This window comes from Pinus tabuliformis, chromosome 4_1, assembly GCF_031772625.1.
Source record: "Pinus tabuliformis cultivar Carrire ecotype Pingquan chromosome 4_1, CPIR1, whole genome shotgun sequence".
NCBI lineage: Eukaryota > Viridiplantae > Streptophyta > Pinopsida > Pinales > Pinaceae > Pinus > Pinus tabuliformis.
The window spans coordinates 173,929,078-173,949,311 of NC_142303.1; the positions used below are offsets into that span (position 1 = coordinate 173,929,078).

The window sequence follows — 20,234 nt, forward strand, 5'->3', positions numbered from 1 at the left end:
GGCTAGACGTAGTGGTAGGGAACCATTGGAGTGTTGGATATGTGGTAAGGATCATCGTAAGAGGGATTGTACGCATTATCAAAGTGGTGGTGGACACTAGATTTATAGTGCTCAGGAGGCGCATACAGTTGGTGATGTTGGTCATAGCATTGCTCATATTTATGCAGTTGTGGCCAACAGGTAGGCAGATCATCAGGCATCGATCATTGAGATAGACGGTAAGCTTTGTGATCAAGTTGTTTCCTTTTTATTGATCCTAGATATAAATATAGTTATATTAATCCTAACCTATTGGATAAGTGTGGTTTGAGAAAATAAGTTCATGCAAAATCGTGGTTGGTACAGTTGGTTACAGGTACAAAGAAGCGAGTTCACCATTGTGTAAGAAATTATGCATTTGAGTTAAATGGTATGCCTACAACAACACATTTGAATGTACTACCATTAGGTTCGTATAGTATGCTTTTGGGCATGGATTGGTTATACCTTCACAGAACCAAAGTGGATTTCTTCGACAAGGCCATTGAGTGTGTGAATGATAGTGTGGAAAAGAGGACCTTGTAGGGAAATAAGAAGCCTACATTAGTGAGGATGGTTACCGCTATGCAGCCTAAGGGTAGTTGCAGAAAAGGTTTTGTGATGTTTGTTGTACACATTTCCAGTGACAAGGGTAAGGAGGCTAAGGATGTCAATGTTTTGAGTAGGTACCCAATATTGCAGTAGTTTCGAGATGTATTTCCTGGAGACATTTCAGAATTTCCACCTCATAGGAAGGTAGAATTTTCTATTGAGTTGGTGACAGGGGCAGCTCCAACATCAAAGGCACCTTACAAGATGAGAACACCTGAGTTGGTAGATTTGAAGTTGCAACTAAAGGAAATGTTGGACAAAGGATACATCAATATGAGTGTATTTCCCTGGGGTGCATCAATGTTGTTTATGAAGAAGAAAGATGGTACTCTTAGATTTTGCATTGACTACAGGCAGCTAAACAAAGTAATAATCAAGAACATGTACCCTTTGCTGAACATTGATTATTTTTTTGATCAACTAAGGGGAGTAGCAGTGTTATCTAAGAACGACTTGAGATCAAGATACCATCAGGTACGCATCAAGGAAGAGGATATCTTCAAGACTGCGTTCAGGACAAGGTATGGGCATTATGAGTTTTTTGTTATTCCATTCGGTTTGGCTAATGTTCTAGCTACATTCATGTGTTTGATGAATAGTGTGTTGCATCCTTGTTTGGAAAAGTTTGTTATTGTATTCATTGATGACATACTGGTATATACTAGGAATGAGGAAGAACATACTGAACATTTAGCAGCAATGTTGAGATTGCTAGAAGAGCATCAGTTGTATTCTAATCTTATCAAGTGCAGCTTCTTTCAGACTGAGGTACACTAATTTGGACATGATGTCTCCAAGGAAGGCATAGCAGTAGATCTAGAGAAGATAAGGGCCATCATGGAGTGGGCAATTCTTAAGAATGTAGATGAGGTGATATCATTCATGGGATTGGCAGGTTACTACAGGAGGTTCATCGTGGACTTCTCACACATTTAATATCCTATAAAATCATTGTAGCTGATAGGTAAGAAGTTTGAATGGACAATGGAATTTTAAGATATTTTTGAGCATCTTAAGCAGCTATTGATACATGCACTAGTGCTAAATATTGCGGATCCAGACAAGGATTTTGTAGTGTGTACAGATGCTTACAAGAGGGGACTTGATAGAGTTCTCATGCAAGAAGGATAGGTAGTGTGCTATGAGTCATAGAAACTAAATGAGCATGAGAAGAACTATCCAACACACGATCTTGAGCTAGCAGTGATTATACATGCATTGAAGATGTGGAGACATTATCTTCTGGGTAGGAGGTTTACATTGATGAGTGATCACAGTGGGTTGAGGTATTTTTTTTACCAACCGAATCTAAATGTTGGGCAAGATATATGGTAGGATACCCTTAGTGAGTTTGAATTTGAGATCAGATGCATCAAAGGGAAGGAGAACCGGGTTGCAATTGCTCTTAACCGGAAGTTATAGGTAAATCATATAGAAGCTATAGGCTCCTATGGGACATAGTTACATGATAGGATCTTATAGGCAGGTCAACGGGATGACAAATACATGGAGATTATACACATGTTATAGCAGAGTACAGGTACAAGTACAGAGAATCAAGATGCAGACTATCATCTCATAGCAAATGGTTTGGTGAGGTTTTGAGACAATATCTATGTGTCGAATTGCAGTGAGATCAAGAAGCTTATCTTGAGGGAGTTTCATGTGAAACCATATTCGGTTCATCCAAGATATCATAAGAAATTAACGGTGGTGAAAAAGTTTTACTGTTGGCTAAATTTGAAGAAGGAAGTGGCAGAGTTTATGGCTAGATGTTTAGACTGTTAGCATGTAAAGTCAAAATGAAAGAATCCATGTGGTCTACTACAACCTATTGTGATTCCGGACTAGAAATGGAAGGTCATTTCCATGCATTTCATCATAGATCTTCAGATGATAGTGAAGCAACATGATTCTATTATGTTCATCGTTGTGAGGTTGAGCAAGGTAGCTGACTTCATTCTAGTAAAGACTACATATTCAGCCAGTGAGGAAGAATAGGTGTTCATCAGAGAGATAGTGAGACTACATGGTGTTCCAAAGAATATTATGTCCGACAGGGATGCAATGTTCACTTTTAAGTTTTAGAAGGAGTTATTTGTAGGCTTGGGTACAAAGTTGGCCTTTAGTACAACTTATCATCCGCAAACAGATGGTCAGACTGAGAGGGTCAACAGGATCTTAGAGGACATGCTAAGGATGTACGTGATACACCGACATAGGAAATGGGAGGAGTATCTTCCATTGGTAGAGTTTGCATACAACAATGGTTATCAGGAGTCGTTGAGGATGATTCCTTTTGAGCCATTATATGGATAGAGTTGTAACACTCCCATCATTCGGAGTGATCTATTGAACAGGGTACTTATTGGACCAAACATATTGACGGACATGGAGCAGGAAATGCAAGTTATAAAGAAGAATATAAAGGCAACACAAGATAGAAAGAAACATTATGCAGATCAACATAGGGTGTTCAAAGAGTTTCAGGTTGGGGAGCATGTGTATTTGCACATCAAGCCCAAGAAAATCTCTTTGGGGATTGGTTCATGTGCCAAGTTGGCACCATGGTATTGTGGGCCTTTTGAGATCCTTGAGAGGATTGGACCATTGGCATATCGACTTGCATTACCTCCAATAGTTAAAGTCCATGATGTTTTCTATATTTCATTACTTAAGAAGAATATAAAAGATGTTGATCATGTTATTGATTGGTCTGTATTGCAGGTAGGGCAAGAAGGAGAGTTACAGCCAGAGCCTCAGTGCATATTGTAGCGGAAACATCTCATGTTGAGGAACAGAAACATAGAGCAAGTTAAAGTGCAGTGGAAGCACTTTGGGCCTGAAGCAGCTACAAGGGAGATGACGGATTAGATGCAAGCTCTATATCCTTCATTATTTGCTGGTTGAGGCAAAGAAATTTTGGTTTGATGTTGGTTTATGTTTGGCATATGTTTTGTTGATGTTTTGATATTTTTATATGTATATGTATATGGATGTAAATATCACCATGAGCTAATTTATAAAGCTCCAATAAGCGGTATGGTTATTACCTTGTCATGTTGTCATGATGTTTTGATTTTGAGCAGGTTCTTCATTGTAAATACTGCAACGAGCTAGGTTATAAAGATCCATAGGAAGTATGTTTTATTTTCAACGAATTTTTTCTAAAGTCTTGGTGTGGTTTAACACCGTGGATAATGTTCCCAAAGGGGGAGGGTTCTGCAACAACTCTGGTGAAAAGTTAATGTAATAAAAGTTAATAAAGGAAAAATAAGACCACGGTTAAGGGACACTTATTCCAAGCTAAATTTTGGGAAAATATATCCTAGTTGGCATCATTGGATGTGTTTTTTTGCTAAGGAAAATTGGCAAAGGCTAAGGCAAAGGCATTAAAAGGAAAAAAAGGCTTTTTGGCACATTTGTTTATGAAAATAAAGGAAATTAGAAGAAAAGGAAGTTAAAACGTCACAGGCTGCAAGTGAGGAGGAAATTGAAGGAAAATAATGAAAAATGAAGAAATTAGAGGCCTCATGCATAAAAAGGCTTTTGAAGATCAGTTCATGGTTTTTGTCAAGTTCAATTTTGGAGCTCTCTCATTATTCCCTCTCTCTCACTCTCTTGGTCACTTAGATTTTTCTTGGAGCACTCTAGTTTGGAGCAAGGAAAGGAAAAGAAATGAAAGGAAAGGAAAAGAAAGCAAGGATCAAGGAAAGGAAAGCAGGATCAAGCAGCTTCAACATGAATACTTGTAGGTAACCTTTTGCATGTATGATTTCCTAGCTGGTTTGGACATGCATGGTTTTGCAAGTTGGTGTACGGTTCTCTTGATGTCAGTGGCATGGTTTTGTTGGGTTATGACAGTGGATTTCAGCCTAGCCTGGCCTTTTTCCAGATGCCATGGTGTTGGGATGTTTACCTAGGTTTTGAGCTTCAGTTTGTCAGATGGATTTCAGAATCTGGGGCGGAGGTGGTCTCAATTTCCATTCCCAAAGGCCCAGGAATCCCTTGATCAGTTTTTGAGAGATACATGGTCAAGCCTGAGGGAGAAGTCTCAGTTTAAGGCTTAGTGGTTCGAGTTTGGATTGCGATAAAGCCTGAGAGACTGGTCTCAGTTTAGGGCCTAGTGATTCGGGATTGGATTGTGGTAAAACCCGAGAGACAAGGAGATGGAAAATTCCTCAAGGATAGTGATGGATTCTGGATGGAATTCCAAATTCTATTCAGTTGTGATTGGAGCACCAGTTTTGGCGTGATCACAGTTTGGTGAGGGTGGAGGTGGTTTAACCTCTGGATTCCCTTGATTGTTCTATGAGATCCCACATTCATGCCTGGAATATGGCACAGGGGTGGCTGGCTGAAAGAGAGATTTGGTTCAGCCATGTCTATGGTCGAGTGGTATGTGGAAGTCCTGAACCTAGTTAGATTTTCCTATGATTAATAAAATCTAATTTCTCTTACTTTTGCACTGATTTATATGTGGATTTAATGACTGCCATATCTCTGATATTTATATGGTTTTATGCTAGTTATAAGCATGTTTGAATGACTAGTTTATTTCATGGTTATTTCATATATTTAATTCTAACTGTTAGGATGGATGCAAGACCTAATTGATGATGTAGTAGTTCAATGGAGAAGGAGGTGATCCTTTTGGTTATGTTTCATAAGTTGTTTTGGTCATTTATGCTCTGTCTTGTATCTTAGACCTATAGGTTGCATTGATGCCAAGTGTTTGATAGAATGTCAGTCCCGGGTGGGGATGCTCATGCCTAGTACCGAGGGTGATTTTTTATTGATCAACATTGTCATTATGTTTTTAATGAATTTTGGAAGTTACAATAAGTTCTAGGCAGAGGCCAGGATTATGGGCTAGAAAAGTGGCTTAAATATCGAGATCGCTAGCACAGAACTGACACTTCTGGTCCACAGTCGCTGGCAGGAAGGCCTGTGAGAGAAACTTTAGGTTGTTGTCCACTCTCTTATAGCATGAGAGTGACTATAGCCTAAGAGCTACAAAATATTAGTGGGACCTATGGACAGGATTTCTGAGTGGTTGATTTTCCTCCCAAGGGTTTTGTTGATGCTATTAGATGACTGTATGTGATGTTTTGTTGGTTCCACTTCATCAAGGTGACATAGGAGGTCAAACTTGTTTGTGGTAGCATCTCTTCTCAGGTTTACCTTGGTTGACATGGTTACTTTGGGTAGACCTAGGAGGGGGTGTTACACCTCTAACAATCCTAAGCTATGAGTGTTGTTTTTTTTACTGTGTAAAGCTCTTGCTACCTCCCACTGTGCATAAATTTTTTCTTCTGATGGGTTCAATATTTATGTGAGCCATATATACCTCTTTCTTCAATTTCAATTGAATAACACTGATGAGATCCTTGTTGTTGTTTCCAAAAGAAACCCTAGTCATTATTGTTATGCATTTTCTTTGCCTACTACGCATTTGTCTTGTCTCCACCATGCTACTTATTTTTCTTTTTGAAACCACTATAATTTATTTTGAAGAACTATTGTAAGTCTAAACATACAACCATGGACACTCCAAAGATGAAAAAGGGTAAAAGGAGGAGACATTGTAAAATATGAACCCCAAGAACTCAGTATAAAGAACTTTGACCCTGCAATTAGGGTTTCATTTGAAAAATTCATGGGTATTTCTTTTTGTGAGAATATTTAGAGTCAGGGCCACCACTTCCAGCTCACTAAACAATTTTCAATGAATTTCAAGGGAAAAGAGGTTAAGGTGGGAAATTTGGATTTTTTTGTCTCTGAGTAATCAATAGTTGCTACCATTGATATCCCTCTACATGGTGAAGAGTGGTTTAAAGGCATGGAATTGGATTTAGCTCATTTTAAAGACTTTTTGAAGCCACAATAAAAGGAGCGGTATGGGTCCATTATCCCAAGGAATTACCTGCTAGACCACTATAGTAAGCTGTTGAAAGTGATTCAAAGGTATTTTACATGTGAAGGGAGGTTTAGAAAAAGCTATCAGTACCACATTAGACTTCTGATGCATTTTACAGGTAAGAAATCCTTGAATTTTCCTTACTATTTGTTTTGGAGTCTCAACAAACTGGTTGATAGAGTTCAAGCAAGGGGGAGTCAGATTGAGCCTAGCCTATTCCATTTTTCATTGATTAAAATATTGGAGCTAAACGAACTTGACATGAGGGTGAAATCATGGCAAAAATTCTTGATATATTCAAGGTGGATGACATAGTCCTCTGAAAAACCAAAGAGTAGGAGAGACACCCCATTAATTGCAACCAAAGAATCCTCATTTGCAACAACTAGCTCAGTAAAAAATATTTGGACTGAGGATAAAGCAGTGGACAAGAGAAGTGCCAAGAAGCTTCATTTTTCACTCGAGAGAGAACAAATGGCTAAGAGACCAAGAACAAGAGCTTTAACCAAGATATTTCCTATAGACCTTACACCTGGTCAAATGATTGAAATAACAAAGAGCACACCTAAAGGAGTGGAAGTTGATGAAAAGGATCATATAATCAGAGAGTTGCAAGATCAACTTGGTAAAGAATATATAATGATAGCACAATTGTAGAAAGAAAATAAAGTTCTCAGGAGGAAAGCCTTACAAGAATCTACTAAGCCCAATAGGGAAGAACCATCAAAGAGAGCTTTGGTATCTAATTTTAAAGACAAAGGAAAACATATAGCATACATAGAAGATGTTCAGGAGATGATAATTGAGCAGTCTAGAGGACCTAGAACTAGGTCTGTTGTTAGGAAAATAAAGATGCAGGTGAACGAAGTTACTCAGCTAGAACATAAGATAATTGAAGTATATGATGAGAAAAATGCTTTTAGTAGACTAATGGAACAAATAGAGGAAGTTCAACAACAAGTAGATTGGCTCACGGAGAAATATCAAAGGGATAATATGAGGTTATTTAATCAATTGCAAATTATTGAACCCCCCTCCAAAAAGACAAACACAAATTGAAGTGGACCTTACCTCTGCATAGGCAAGTAAGAAATATTTATACAGAGAATTTCGTCTTAAAAAGGAGACTCTGACAAGTAAAACAACAACTGACTAAGTTTAAGAAGTCTACAAGGAGGAAGAGGGGCAGTTTAGACATACTTGTAGAAGCAACACATAATTAAAGTTCATCAAGTGGATGCTCCAAAGTTATGAATTTTGTATTTTTGCCTAAAAAACTTACACAACTTAGCTTTTTTATGATGAATGCAAAAACACAACAAGACATGCTACGCAATGGTCACGATTCCCCATTTTGATAAAGCAGGTGCAATTTTGAGGTTTGGATAGTTTTATGGGATGTTATAAAGTTATTATAGTTAGTGGGTGTTTCCTTAAAGAAGTTTGGTTCAGGAAGAATCACCACTTGGTCAAAGTTTTGGAGATGCTGTAGGTGTTGCACAAGTTTGTTGTGAATTTGATAACAAAAGGGAGATAGTGTTTCAGAGGCATGCTTTCAATTTTGAAGTTGTTTCATGAGTTCATAAGCTTCTCATGGATATTTCAAGATAACCCATCAACTTCATCATTTCAGAGATAGACTAGAGGTGTGCACAACTTGGACTGTTGTGCAAGTTGCTCTGAAACTAGAGATTCGCAATAGATTTGTTGTGTTTTTGACATAGTGCACATTTTGGCTTGCTATTTCAAGGATTTGGTTGCTAAAAGTTTTTTTGATCATGCTATTAGGTGTCATAGAACTTTAGGATGATGTAGTTATGCATTGTTTTGAAAATTAAATGCTTTAATGATGTATCAAGTTAAGATTTGCAGTAGGTAATTAGTTCCTATTTTTCAGCAAAGTAGGTGAAAATTTGATGTATCTAGCTAATGACTAGATTTCCTTTGAAAAATTCATCCTTGCTAGGTGAAAGTGGAATATTTTGTTGTATATAATATGTAAAAAGAAAAGTAAAAGGTTATGTTAGTCAGTGTCAGGAAGCTAGGCTAAGATTTTGTAATTTTTATCAATTTTTCAAGTGAATAGAAGAAGGCAGAAGTGTTTCAATAGGGACTCATGTGTCAGACTTTGGTAGTAATGTGTTTATTTGATTTATCATTTATATCTCGAAATTCCATGCTTTAAATACATGTCTTCATGTTTGGCTTAAGAATAAATATTTCAGAATTCACTACTGTGCTCTGTTTTATGTAAGTTGAATAGTTTATGTTTCTTTTTCCTCTTAATGACACTTAGAATTCATCTTGTGACCTAATGCTTTGAATTCCATTCTCATAATTTGACACTCACCCTCCCTACAACAAAATCAAGTTAAAATACCAGCAAAAATGTCTATCTTGCCCTTGCCTAAATTACCTTTATCATCCCTTATTCACTTGAAATTATTAGTAGAAACTAATTTCATGTTGAATGGGTCTATCTTCTCTCACTTGCCAGCAAAACAGTAAATCAAACATGCTCTTTTGATCCTCATAACTAGCCTAAGATCAGAAATCATTCAGTCAACTAATTGACTGAAATAATCTTAGTGAGAGAACACTCTCGAAGGCTAGAAGAGCTAGATTCTAACCTAAAAGTGGTTTGTGGTTACCTTTGTAATCATTTTTCAGCCAAAAGGGAATTACAGGGTGCTAACATGGCCTCCCTCACGCCCCAGTGGTCGATCATGGACTAAGATGAATCATATACCTCACATATTTTCCCGTCAATACATCTTGACCATTCATTAAATCTTAAAACTAAAAGTCAACAACCCTTCCCCCACCTAAGGTTGATATATATGCACCTATCGGCGAATTTAAAAAATAAATATTGTTAAAATAATCAAATCACATTTTTATTATTTTTATAGTTAAATTAGGCATTGAACAATTCCTAAATTATTTGATGAGGGATTTTTTTATTATCTTCTTTTAGAATTAAAAAGAAAATATTTTCTCTTAAAATATTAAATTTAGTAATTCAAAATAAAATGATTTTTTTTTAAATAATGTATATTTAGTACAATCATATAAATTAAATGACACATAAACATTGATAGACATTAATTCATGATAAACATCAAAACACTTATTTTATGATACATCCTAAAATTTAAAAAATCATAAAAATTAACTGAAATATAAATTTATTTTAAATTATTATTGTTATTAATTATAAAATGAATTAACATATATATTAAATCTATATACATTAAAAAAGCATGTAACAAGATTTTTAATGAAGGAGATTCAACCCTTTACCATATTTCTAAATAGACTTTGTTACAATAGGATGTGCCAATACTATGACTTATCAATATACCTTGCTCAAAAAAACCATAACTCATTTCATATGACACTTATTGATATGACAATTTTTTCAATTAATTAATTTAATTAAAAATGAAAAATAAATAAATAAATATTTTAAAATAAATTTCATCTTTTAATTTAGGCCTTATTAAGAATATTTTAAAATATTTCTAGAAAAATAAATTTTAAAATTTTTAATAATTAAATTAAATTTTGGAAACTTTAGCAAAATCATTTTGATTACCAATGTTATTACTTATTTTTTATTATATATAATTTTTTTATTATATATAATAATATAACATAATGGTAAAAGTGCTAAAGCCAAGTCTTCTTTCTATACAATATTATGACATACAACATAAGTGTGATAATTAAATCAAAATTTTGAAAATCCTGGGAAACCATTTTCATAACAAATGCTATTGCCAAGTCTTCTCTTCTATATGGCAATATGACATGACATGATGGTAAAAGTGTTAGAGCCAAGTCTTCTCTTATGTACAATAATATGACATGACGGTAAAAGTGTCACCAAATATGGAGGGCAATCGACAAACTCGTCCCTTTACTATCTTAAAAGTAGCACCCTCTTTCACTTAATTACCCCCTGTTACCGGTGCTCAACAGCGTTCCCTGAAACCACCAATTCACAGACAGAACAGTCACCACTAGATACAAACAAACTGTAACTTTAATAGTAATAAATATTTGTATGTTACCTGGTGGAGAGAAGGATTAAATATGTTGGGCCTGGGAGAGCGTGGAGGGAATTCAGGCAACCGGTTGCCCATATCGTCGTATATTATGAGACCTGAGAAATCAGGGCGCTGGCACCGGTCGCCCATCAGAATGCTCCTCTGCCACAACAAAGCTCCTCCGCCTTCCTCCTCCATAGCCGCACGGTCATATGCCTTCATCTCATCATCTCCATCTTCTTCCTCTCTTCGCCTCAGTTTCATAGAAAGAAACAACTTTTTGCTGCTGTTGATAAGCGCCCGACCTGAGAATTTGTGCTTCAAACCGCCGAAACCATGGGATGGCGAGTCCGTGGAGCTAGAGCTCCGAGTGGTAGCAGTACCAGGAGTTTCATCGTTCCTACGATAGAATAGCAAGCGGGCAAACCAGGATGCGGCGACCACAGCCGCCAACGGCAGCATGCATGTGACCATCATCAAGAAACCGCCCGCGCTGGGAAACCAGGTCACTGTGGCCGCGATTACAAGCCACCTCGCCATGAATGCCGATACCTCACAACACAACAGAGGAAGCGCTGTGAAAAGAATAGCGGACCGATATTTGTAAATATATGGTAATAACTCACAAGACTTTGTCTTTAAAATGTTTATTATAGTGTAATTTCATTTTTTAATATAAATTTAATTAAATTAATAAATGATTTTATTATGAAGTTATGTTTTTTTAATTCCCAATTATTAATTATATTAATTAAACATGTTACATAAGATTTGGAAATGAAAATATATAATTAAATGGATAAAACATATATCTATATAATGAATTGTCACTATAGAGATGTCTTATTAGCCATTGGTCCTTCATGTGTGAAGGGGTCAAGGTTCCACTTAGTGATTATGACTATTGAGATACTTTAGTGGGCATGCATGCTCAAAGCATACCATGAGGAAAGGCCTTAACAGTGTTGTATGACACGTTCAATTTAGGAAAGGAAGCCTTTGCAAGTCATTAGATTTGGATAACCATGTGAGGTGGAAAAGCAAATTAAATGGTCTAATGACAGTTGTGACAATTTAGTCATCCTTATAGCATGCATTAATTACTAGTAATAGTAATAACTTGGGGATATGAGCTAAGCCATCATGTCATAGCTTCTACCTAAATAATTATGTTTTATAAGTTTAATAACAAAAATATACCTTTACTACTTTGTGTGGGACAATGATAATAATTCGGTGTTGAAAGTATTGCGATGATGCTTGTGAATGAATTTTGATAAAATAGAAATGTAAGTAGATATGTCATTAAATATTATGATGCGACAAATATAAATTTATTTAATGAATGGTTAAATATTATGACATGTATATGTTGAATGAGCCCCTTCTTAATGTCAATAAAAATATTTTTTTAATTAATTTTAATAGAATTTGATTTAGTATTTTGTTATAACCAAGTCTAATGTATATATGGTTCTTTTAATCGACTTGAACATCGTTTTCCATTTATATATTCGATGTGAAATAAATTGTAATGTTTTATGTATTATACTTTTCTTAAATGAGGAAAATGTGGTAGGTAGATGAGGTAATGAAGATGTGGTAGGTGGAAGGGTGTATGAAAGGCGTTCCACCACGTACTCATAGATGAGGATGTGAGCAAGTGCCTTCTCTAATGATAGCCATGGACATTAACGCCTATGGAGTACTATATGACTTTTCATTAATTTGATGCTAGATTAGTTTAGAATTTATAATAATTGGTTTTAAAGATCGGATGGAGATTGCAAAAGTAAATATGCTTGGTTTTGGTTGTTTCGAAGACATCATTGTGAATTTTCTCACCTTATCCTTCCATGAAAGTTAATCATGATTTACATGAGAGGATTTTAGTTATGAGAGGTGGTAAAGATCTACATGATGCAACTATTTAGTCAGGGTACTAAGCATTGATACTTTGATTGTTATATTGTTGATAAGCATTTTATCTGTGTTTATGTCAAAGTAGTTGGTGGTGGCATCCCAAGATTTTTCATTAAACCTTTCAAATAGTCTTATATCTCTTCCATGTCATTTGCTAAGCTTTTGGTGTTGTCCCTCAATGCATCCTCTTGATCCGGATTTAAACAGGAATGCAACAACTTACAGATATAATCATAAACACAAAGATGCAACAAAAAAACACTTCATTTCATTAATAGAAAAATATTGAACTATGCTTACAAACAAAATGGAAATAAGATAGCTCGGGCGATGGTAGCTTATCTTTGAGAAGAGATGTGGCGGCTACATGCCTCTGAACTGTGATACAGTGAGGTTCAAAGGCCCATTTATTATTGAGAAACAATGGAAAACCCTAAACATCCAAAAACCTAACCCTAGGAAATTAAGCGCCAAAACTGTGGGCCCCGTTTGGGTAAATTTGTACATCAAATTCCCGGGATCGTAACTTTGGCATACGATCTCCGTTTGGTTATCATAATACCTCGTTTTGAAGATCTTGAAGAGAATGCCGAAAAAAAATAGCAACGCTAATTTGGGACATTCTAAGCCTCTCCATTTTCCCTAAAAAAAACGTCGTTTAGGGCCTCAAAACGGCTCCAAAAGTTCACGGCCCAAAAAACTACCAAAAATAATAAATTGTGCTACAATTAAGGAAACCGACAAACCGAAAGAGAAAGTGTTGGAGGTCCAAGTGAAATAGGCAGGTGGCCACCAATATCCACTTGGATCATTCCTCCCCCCTTAGGAAGCAATGGTCCCCATTGCATTGAGTGCCTCCATGAGATGGGGCAACTTTTGCTGAACTTGGTCCTTGGTGAGCCACTTCCTTTTGTGAAGCAACTTTGACAACCCAATATAGTTGGATCTTCTGTTGGTGAGTGCTCTTGATGAGTGTGTCCATGATCCGATCAATGGTGGCCTATTCCATGCAGTTTGGGTTTAGCTATGTTGGTGTGAGTTGTTCTGCAAAGTTGGATGTGTCCAGTAATGGTGGGAAGCATGGTCGAGGGCAGTCCACATTGAACACTTGGTGCAAGCCAAGGAATGGAGGAATGTTGTGCCCCAAAGAATTCTTTCCCACAGCCTTGGTAATGGTGTAAGGACCATATTAGAGTGGTCTGAGTTTTTGATGGGCTCTTATAAGGCATTCTTTCTGCAAATGTAACCAAACTTTTTCGCCCACCTGAAACTTATGTGGCACGCGATGTTGATCATGTCGGTGCTTGTACTCGATAATGTCCATAATGGAGTGGAAATATATCGACCCGTTGGGTAGAGGTGTTCCTTGAGTCAAATCAAACGAATGCTTGACCCAACAGTGCAACGGTACCCTTATGGGTGAGGAGAAGATGTCCCTGTATTCTTTCATAATCGTATCCACCTGATTTAGCTGCATGGAGGAACCCTTCCTAAGGGGCCATGGAGGTGGCTACGATCTTCCCCTTACTTTGAGAGTGAACCAGAAAGAAAATAAATTTCCTAGTCTGCGAGATGATCTTAATGCATTTCTTGGCAGGGACCAAAGAGGTGGCGGTAGGTGGGACTACCTATGGTATCTTGTATAACGTATAACCCAAAGAAATAATCATAAAGCGAGGTCTATACTCATATATAACATGTAGCTTCCACAAGTATGGTTGTCCTAATAATACATCACAAACATCGAGAGGAGCAACATCACACAATACCTCATTTGTGAAGGACATGATGCTATAGGGAAGATGGCACTGTTGGCTGGCTCAGAGATCTCGTCCTTGGTGAGCCACTCGATGTTGTACGGTTGCGGGTGTGGTATGGTCAATAGGCCCAGCCGCTTCACGACCTCTTCTGAAATGAGGTTCTTTTGGCTGCCACTATTGACAATGATTTGCAGCGGCGAACCCTTCACCCACAATTGTGAGTGGAAAAGGCGCCTCCCTCCTCCAGATCGTCGGGATCATTCTTCTGGATCTTGGTGGTGGCAACAGTGGCACTAGGCTCTGCATCAATAATATGCTTCCCTTTTTCATTCCTCTTGTCGGGTTCTAACTCAGGGTTAGAACATGCATATGATTCTGAAGCCTTCAACTCAACCACTAGCGACTGCTTGGTTCGACACTCACTTGTGTTGTGAGTGGGGCTTTTATGGAACTCACACCACTTTCTTGTGTCCTTCTTTGACTTTGTGGTGGTGTTATTTTCTTGTAGCTTCGACGGGTTGTCTTCGATCACACCACCTTGGCTTTGTCCTTTGTTCTTCATATTCAAAGATCTAAAGTCTCGCTTCTTTTGTTTAAACTTATGCTTGATCTTGACAGCGTATCGGCACATCATGTCAGGAGAGGAGATGTACAGGAACTCCATCTCATCCTGGATGTACTTGTGTAGGAAGTCGTGGTATTTGAGTACCAAATTCCACTCTGAATCCTTGATACCCAACGTTGTGCAAAGGGTATGAAAAATACTGGTAAACTCCAGCACGTCTTCAGCCCTTCCCTGCCACAGCGTGGTCGAATTTATGTATTTATCCTCATAGCTTCTGACAGGGTAGTACTACTCCTTGATGGCATCCTGGAATGAATTCCAAGTGGGTGTGGCTGAAAATAGCGAGTTCGTACTTTCATCCTTCTCCTTGCAGTAGGTTTCCCACCAGTCCTTGACGTGGGGGATGGCTTTAAGAAGTGCAAAAGTGATATTTTCCCAGCTGGAAAAATTATGAATAGAAAAATATCCTTGTAGCAAATTTAACCATTTATCTACGACATCCACATCTATCTGACCCTCAAATATTGGAATGTCAAAACTAACTCTTACCTTAAAGGGTGTAGCGCTTATAGAGTAGCTACTGGAAATAGATGCATCACCCCTAGGTAGCCGCTAAAGGATCTGGGCAATGTTATGTATCATTGTGTTCCTTTGTCGCTTGAGGGCTTATTCGAGCAAGATTTTGATAGGATCTCCTACCCCTCATCTTTGTTGGGAGGCTATCGGGATTTTCGAGTCTGATCTTGCAAAGGTTCAACCAGATCGAGCCTTAACTCCTTATATCCTGACCTCGTTGGGAACATGCAAAGAAAAGCAGAGAAAGAGCATACTACTTTGACACCATTGTTGTAGATTTAAACAGGAACGCAACAAATTACAGATATAATCATAAACACAAAGATGTAGCAGTAAAACAATTCATTTCATTAATAGAAAAATATTGAACTATGCTTACAAACATAATGGAAATAAGATAGCTCGGGTAGTGGTAGCTTATTTCTGAGAAGAGATGTGGGAGTTACGTGCCTCTGAACTGTGTTATAGTGAGGCTCAAAGGCCTATTTATTATTTAGAAACAATGGAAAACCCTAAACATCCAAAAACATAACCCTAGGAGATGAAGCGCCAAAATTGTCGGCCCTGTTTGGGTAAATTGGTACATCAAATTCCCGAGGTCGTAACTTTGGCATACAATCTCTGTTTGGCTATCATAACACCTCTTTTTGAAGATCTTGAAGAGTAAGTTAAAAGAAATAGGTAAGCTATTTGGGACGTTTCTGGTCTCTCCAGTTTCCCTAAAAATGTCATTTAGGGCCTCGAAACAGCTCCAGAAGTTCAGGACCCGACAAACTGCCAAAAATAGTAGAGTGTGCTACAATTAAGGAAACTAAAAAACTAAAATAGAAAATGTTGGGGGTCCAAGTGGAATAGGCGGGTGACCACCAATATCCACATGGATCATTCCTCTCCCCTTAGGAAGCAATGTTCCCCATTGCATTGAGTGCCTCCATGAGATGGTGAAATTTTTGCTGAACTTGGTCCTTGGTAAGCCACTTGCCTTGGTGAAGGAGTTGGCTAGCTTTGAAAACCTGATATAATTGGATCTTCTGTTGGCGAGTGCTCTTGATCTGTGTGTTCGTGATCCGATCAATGGTGGTCTGTTCCATGAAGTCTGGGTTTAACTCTGTTGGTGTGAGTTGTTTTGCAACGTTGGATGTGTCCATTAATAGTGGGAAGCATGGTTGAGGATAGTCCACATTGAACACTCGGTGCAAGCCAAGGAATGGAGGAATGTTGTGCTCCAAAGCATTGTTTCCCATAGCCTTGGTAATGGTGTAAGGAATGTATCAGAGTGGTCTGAGTTTCTGATGGGCTCTTGTAAGGCATTCTTTCCTCAAATGTAACCAGACTTTGTCGTGCACTTAAATCTTGTGTGGCACCCAATGTTGATAATGTCGTTGCTTGTACTCAGTATTTTCTACAATAGAGCGACGATATATCGATCCGTTGGGTAGAGGTGCTCTGGGAGTCGCATCGAACAAATGCTTGACCCGACAATGCAACAGTACCTCTGTGGTTGAGGAGAAGATGTCCCTGTATTCTTTCATGATCATATGCATCTACTTCAGTTGCATAGAGCAACCCTTTCTAGGGGCCATGGAGGTGGCTACGATCTTCCCCTTACTTTGAGAGAGAACCAAAAAGAAAATAAATTTCCTAGTCTGGGAGATGATCTTACTGCATTTCTTGGCAGAGATCAAAGAGGTGGCAGTAGGTGGGGCTACCTCTGGTATCCTGTATAACGTATCACCTAAAGAAATAATCACAGAGAGAGGTCTAGACTCATATATAGCATGTCGCTTCCACAAGTATGGTTTTCCTAATAATATATCACAAACATCGAGAGGAGAAACATCACACAATACCTCATCTGTGAAGGTCTTGATGCTATAGGGAAGGCGGAACTGTTGGCTAGCTCGGAGATCTCTTCCTTGGTAAAGCCACCCAATGTTGTACGACTGCGGATGTGGTATGGTCAATAGGCCCAGCCACTTCACGACCTCTACTGAAATGAGGTTATGTTGGCTACCACTGTTGATAATGAATTGCAGCGACGAACCCTTCTTTCACATTTGCGAGTGGAAAAGACGCCCCCCCTCCTCCGCATTTTCGGGCTCATTCTCTTGGATCTTAGCGATGGAAACAATGGAAATGGGCTCTGCATCAATAATATGCTTCCCTTTGTCATTCCTTTTGTCGGGTTCTAACTCAAGGTCGGAACATGCATCTGATTCTAAAGCCTTCAACTCAACCACCAACAACTGCTTGGTTTGACACTCACTTGTGTTCTGAGTGGGGCTCTTATGGAACTCACACCACTTTCCTGTGTCCTTCTTTGACTTTTTGGTGGTGTTCTTTTCTTGCATCTTTGATGGGTTGCCTTCGGTCACCCCACCTTGGCTTTGTCCTTTGTTCTTTGGATTCGTAGATCCAATGTCTTGCTTCTTTTGTTTAAACTTTTACTTGATATTGATAGTGTATCGATACGCCGTGCCAAGCGAGGAGATGCCCAGGAACTCCATCTCGTCCTGGATGTACTTGTGTAGGCAGTCATGGTATTTGAGTACCAAATTCCACTCTGAATCCTTGATTCCCAACTTTGTGCAAAGGGTATGAAAAATATTGGTAAAGTCCGACATGTCTTGGTCCCTTCCTTGCCTCAATGTGGTCGAAAATGACGAGGATGTACTTTCATCCTTAACTCCATGGCCCCTAGAAAGGGTGAAAATGACGAGGATGTACTTTCATTCTTCTGCTCGCAATAGGTTTCCCACCAATCCTTGACGCGGGGAGTGGCTTTGAGAAGTGAAAAAGTGATCTTTTCTCGACTAGAAAAATTATGAATAGAAAAATATCCTTCTAGCATATTTAACCATTTATCTACAACATTTACATCTATCTGACCCTCAAATATGGGAATGTCAAAATTAACTTCTACCTTAAAGGGTGTGGTGCTTCCAGAGTAGCTGTTGGAAGTAGATGCGTCACCGTTGGGTAGCTGCTGAAGGATCTTGGAAAATTTGTCCATCATTGCGTTCCTTTGTCACTCGAGAGATTCTTCGAGCAAGATTTTGATAAGATCTCCTGCCCCCTCATCTTTATTTTCATCTGCTATGGGAGGCCGTCGGGATTTGCAAGGCTGATCTTGCAAAAGTTCAACCAGACCGAGCCTTAACTCCTTATATCTCGACCTCGTTGGGGACATGCAAAGAAAAACAAAGAAATAGCAGACTGCTCTAACACCATTGATCCAAATTTAAATAGGAACAAATCAACTTACAAATATATTCATAAACACAGAGATGCAACAGAAAAACACTTCATTTCATTAATAGAAAAATACTGAACTATGCTTACAAACAGAATGGAAATAAGACAGCTCGGGCGATGGTAGTTTATCTCTGAGAAAAGATGTGGTGGTTGCTCAAAGGCCTATTTATTATTGAGAAACAATGGAAAACCCTAAACATCCAAGAACCTAACCCTAGGAGATGAAGCGCCAAAACTGCGGGCCCTGTTTGGGTAAATTGGTACATCAACTTCTCGAGGTCATACCTTTGGCATACGATCTTCGTTTGGCTATCATAATACCTCATTTCAAAGATCTCAAAGAGAACACAAAAAACAAATAGGCAATCTAGTTTGGAATGTTTGCGGTCTTCCCTAAAAATGTCATTTAGGGCCTCAAAACGGTTCTGGAAGTTCAGGACCCGAAATACTAGTAGACTTCTACAATTAAGGAAATCGAAAAACTAAAGGAGACAGTGTTGGGGGTCCAAGTGGAATAGAGGCGTGGCCACCAATATCCACCTGGATCATTCCTCCCCCCACAGGAAGCAATGGTCCCCATTGCGTTGAGTTCCTCCATGAGATGGGGAAACTTCTGTTGAACTTGGTCCTTGGTGAAGGAGTTGGCCAGCTTTGACAACCCGATATAGTTGGATCTTCTGTTAGCGAGTGCTCTTGATCTGTGTGTCCGTGATCCAATCAGTGGTGGCATGTTCCATGCAGTCTGGGTTTAGCTTTGTTGGTGTGAACTGTTCTACAACGTCAAATGTGTCCAGTAATGGTAGGAAGCATGGTCGAGGTCGGTCCACAATGAACACTCGGTGCAAGCCAAGCAAGCCACCTGTAGGGTTAGTTTTCTTGGGGGCTCCGCGTCCTCTCATGCAATCTGTACATCTGAAAGAAAAATATAAATGCTTTTGAAATCTATAATTGCCTTCCCCGTGGTCACTTTAATTGCTTATTAATTCAAACAACCAAGTGCTACATAAATTGTCAACCCAGGGAAGTCTATTTATTTCAAATATGTACTCAATCTTAAAAGAAATAAAAGTTGTAGTAAAAACTGGTCACACCTTGCTTTAAGCAACTGAAGCTCCACTCTGAGTTACATAAAAAACAATCTATTGCAGACAACTACCCAAGAATGCTTGTTCTCATTAAAGGAGTAATCTAATGAAAAAGGATCAATCTGCAAAGGAAATCACTAGCTATGCTGTAACAGAGAACAGGGCCCTATTCCCAGAACGAGAATCTTCAGCACCTATTTCTAATTACCAAGCTGCCAACTCACTCCGTAAACTCAATTGCCAATGCAAAACTCATAAATTAACTGTGGATAAAATAAATAATGCAGAAATCAATTGGAAAGGAAACAGAGTTTCAGCAATAATGCAAAAACAATATTCAGTAAAATGTATTGTTAACAAGGCATGGATAAAAGACACACTTAACACACTGCAAAAATATAATGGGTGAATCTTGTGATGAAGGTGGGCCCTGTCCTTCTCACAAGATTCCCCAGGAGACAAGAACTA

The 20,234-nt window shown here is 38.3% G+C and overlaps 1 protein-coding gene across 1 annotated transcript; it reads right to left on the minus strand.

The window, feature by feature from the left end:
- Positions 1 to 10,331: 10,331 nt before the first annotated feature.
- LOC149174748 (uncharacterized) lies at positions 10,332 to 11,180 on the minus strand. Its single transcript, XM_089422679.1, has 2 exons — positions 10,627 to 11,180; positions 10,332 to 10,540 (listed from the first exon to the last, which is right to left on the minus strand). Exons 1-2 carry the CDS (start codon positions 11,140 to 11,142, stop codon positions 10,508 to 10,510), a joined length of 549 nt encoding a protein of 182 aa, XP_089278805.1. The 5' UTR covers positions 11,143 to 11,180; the 3' UTR covers positions 10,332 to 10,507.
- Positions 11,181 to 20,234: the final 9,054 nt, after the last annotated feature.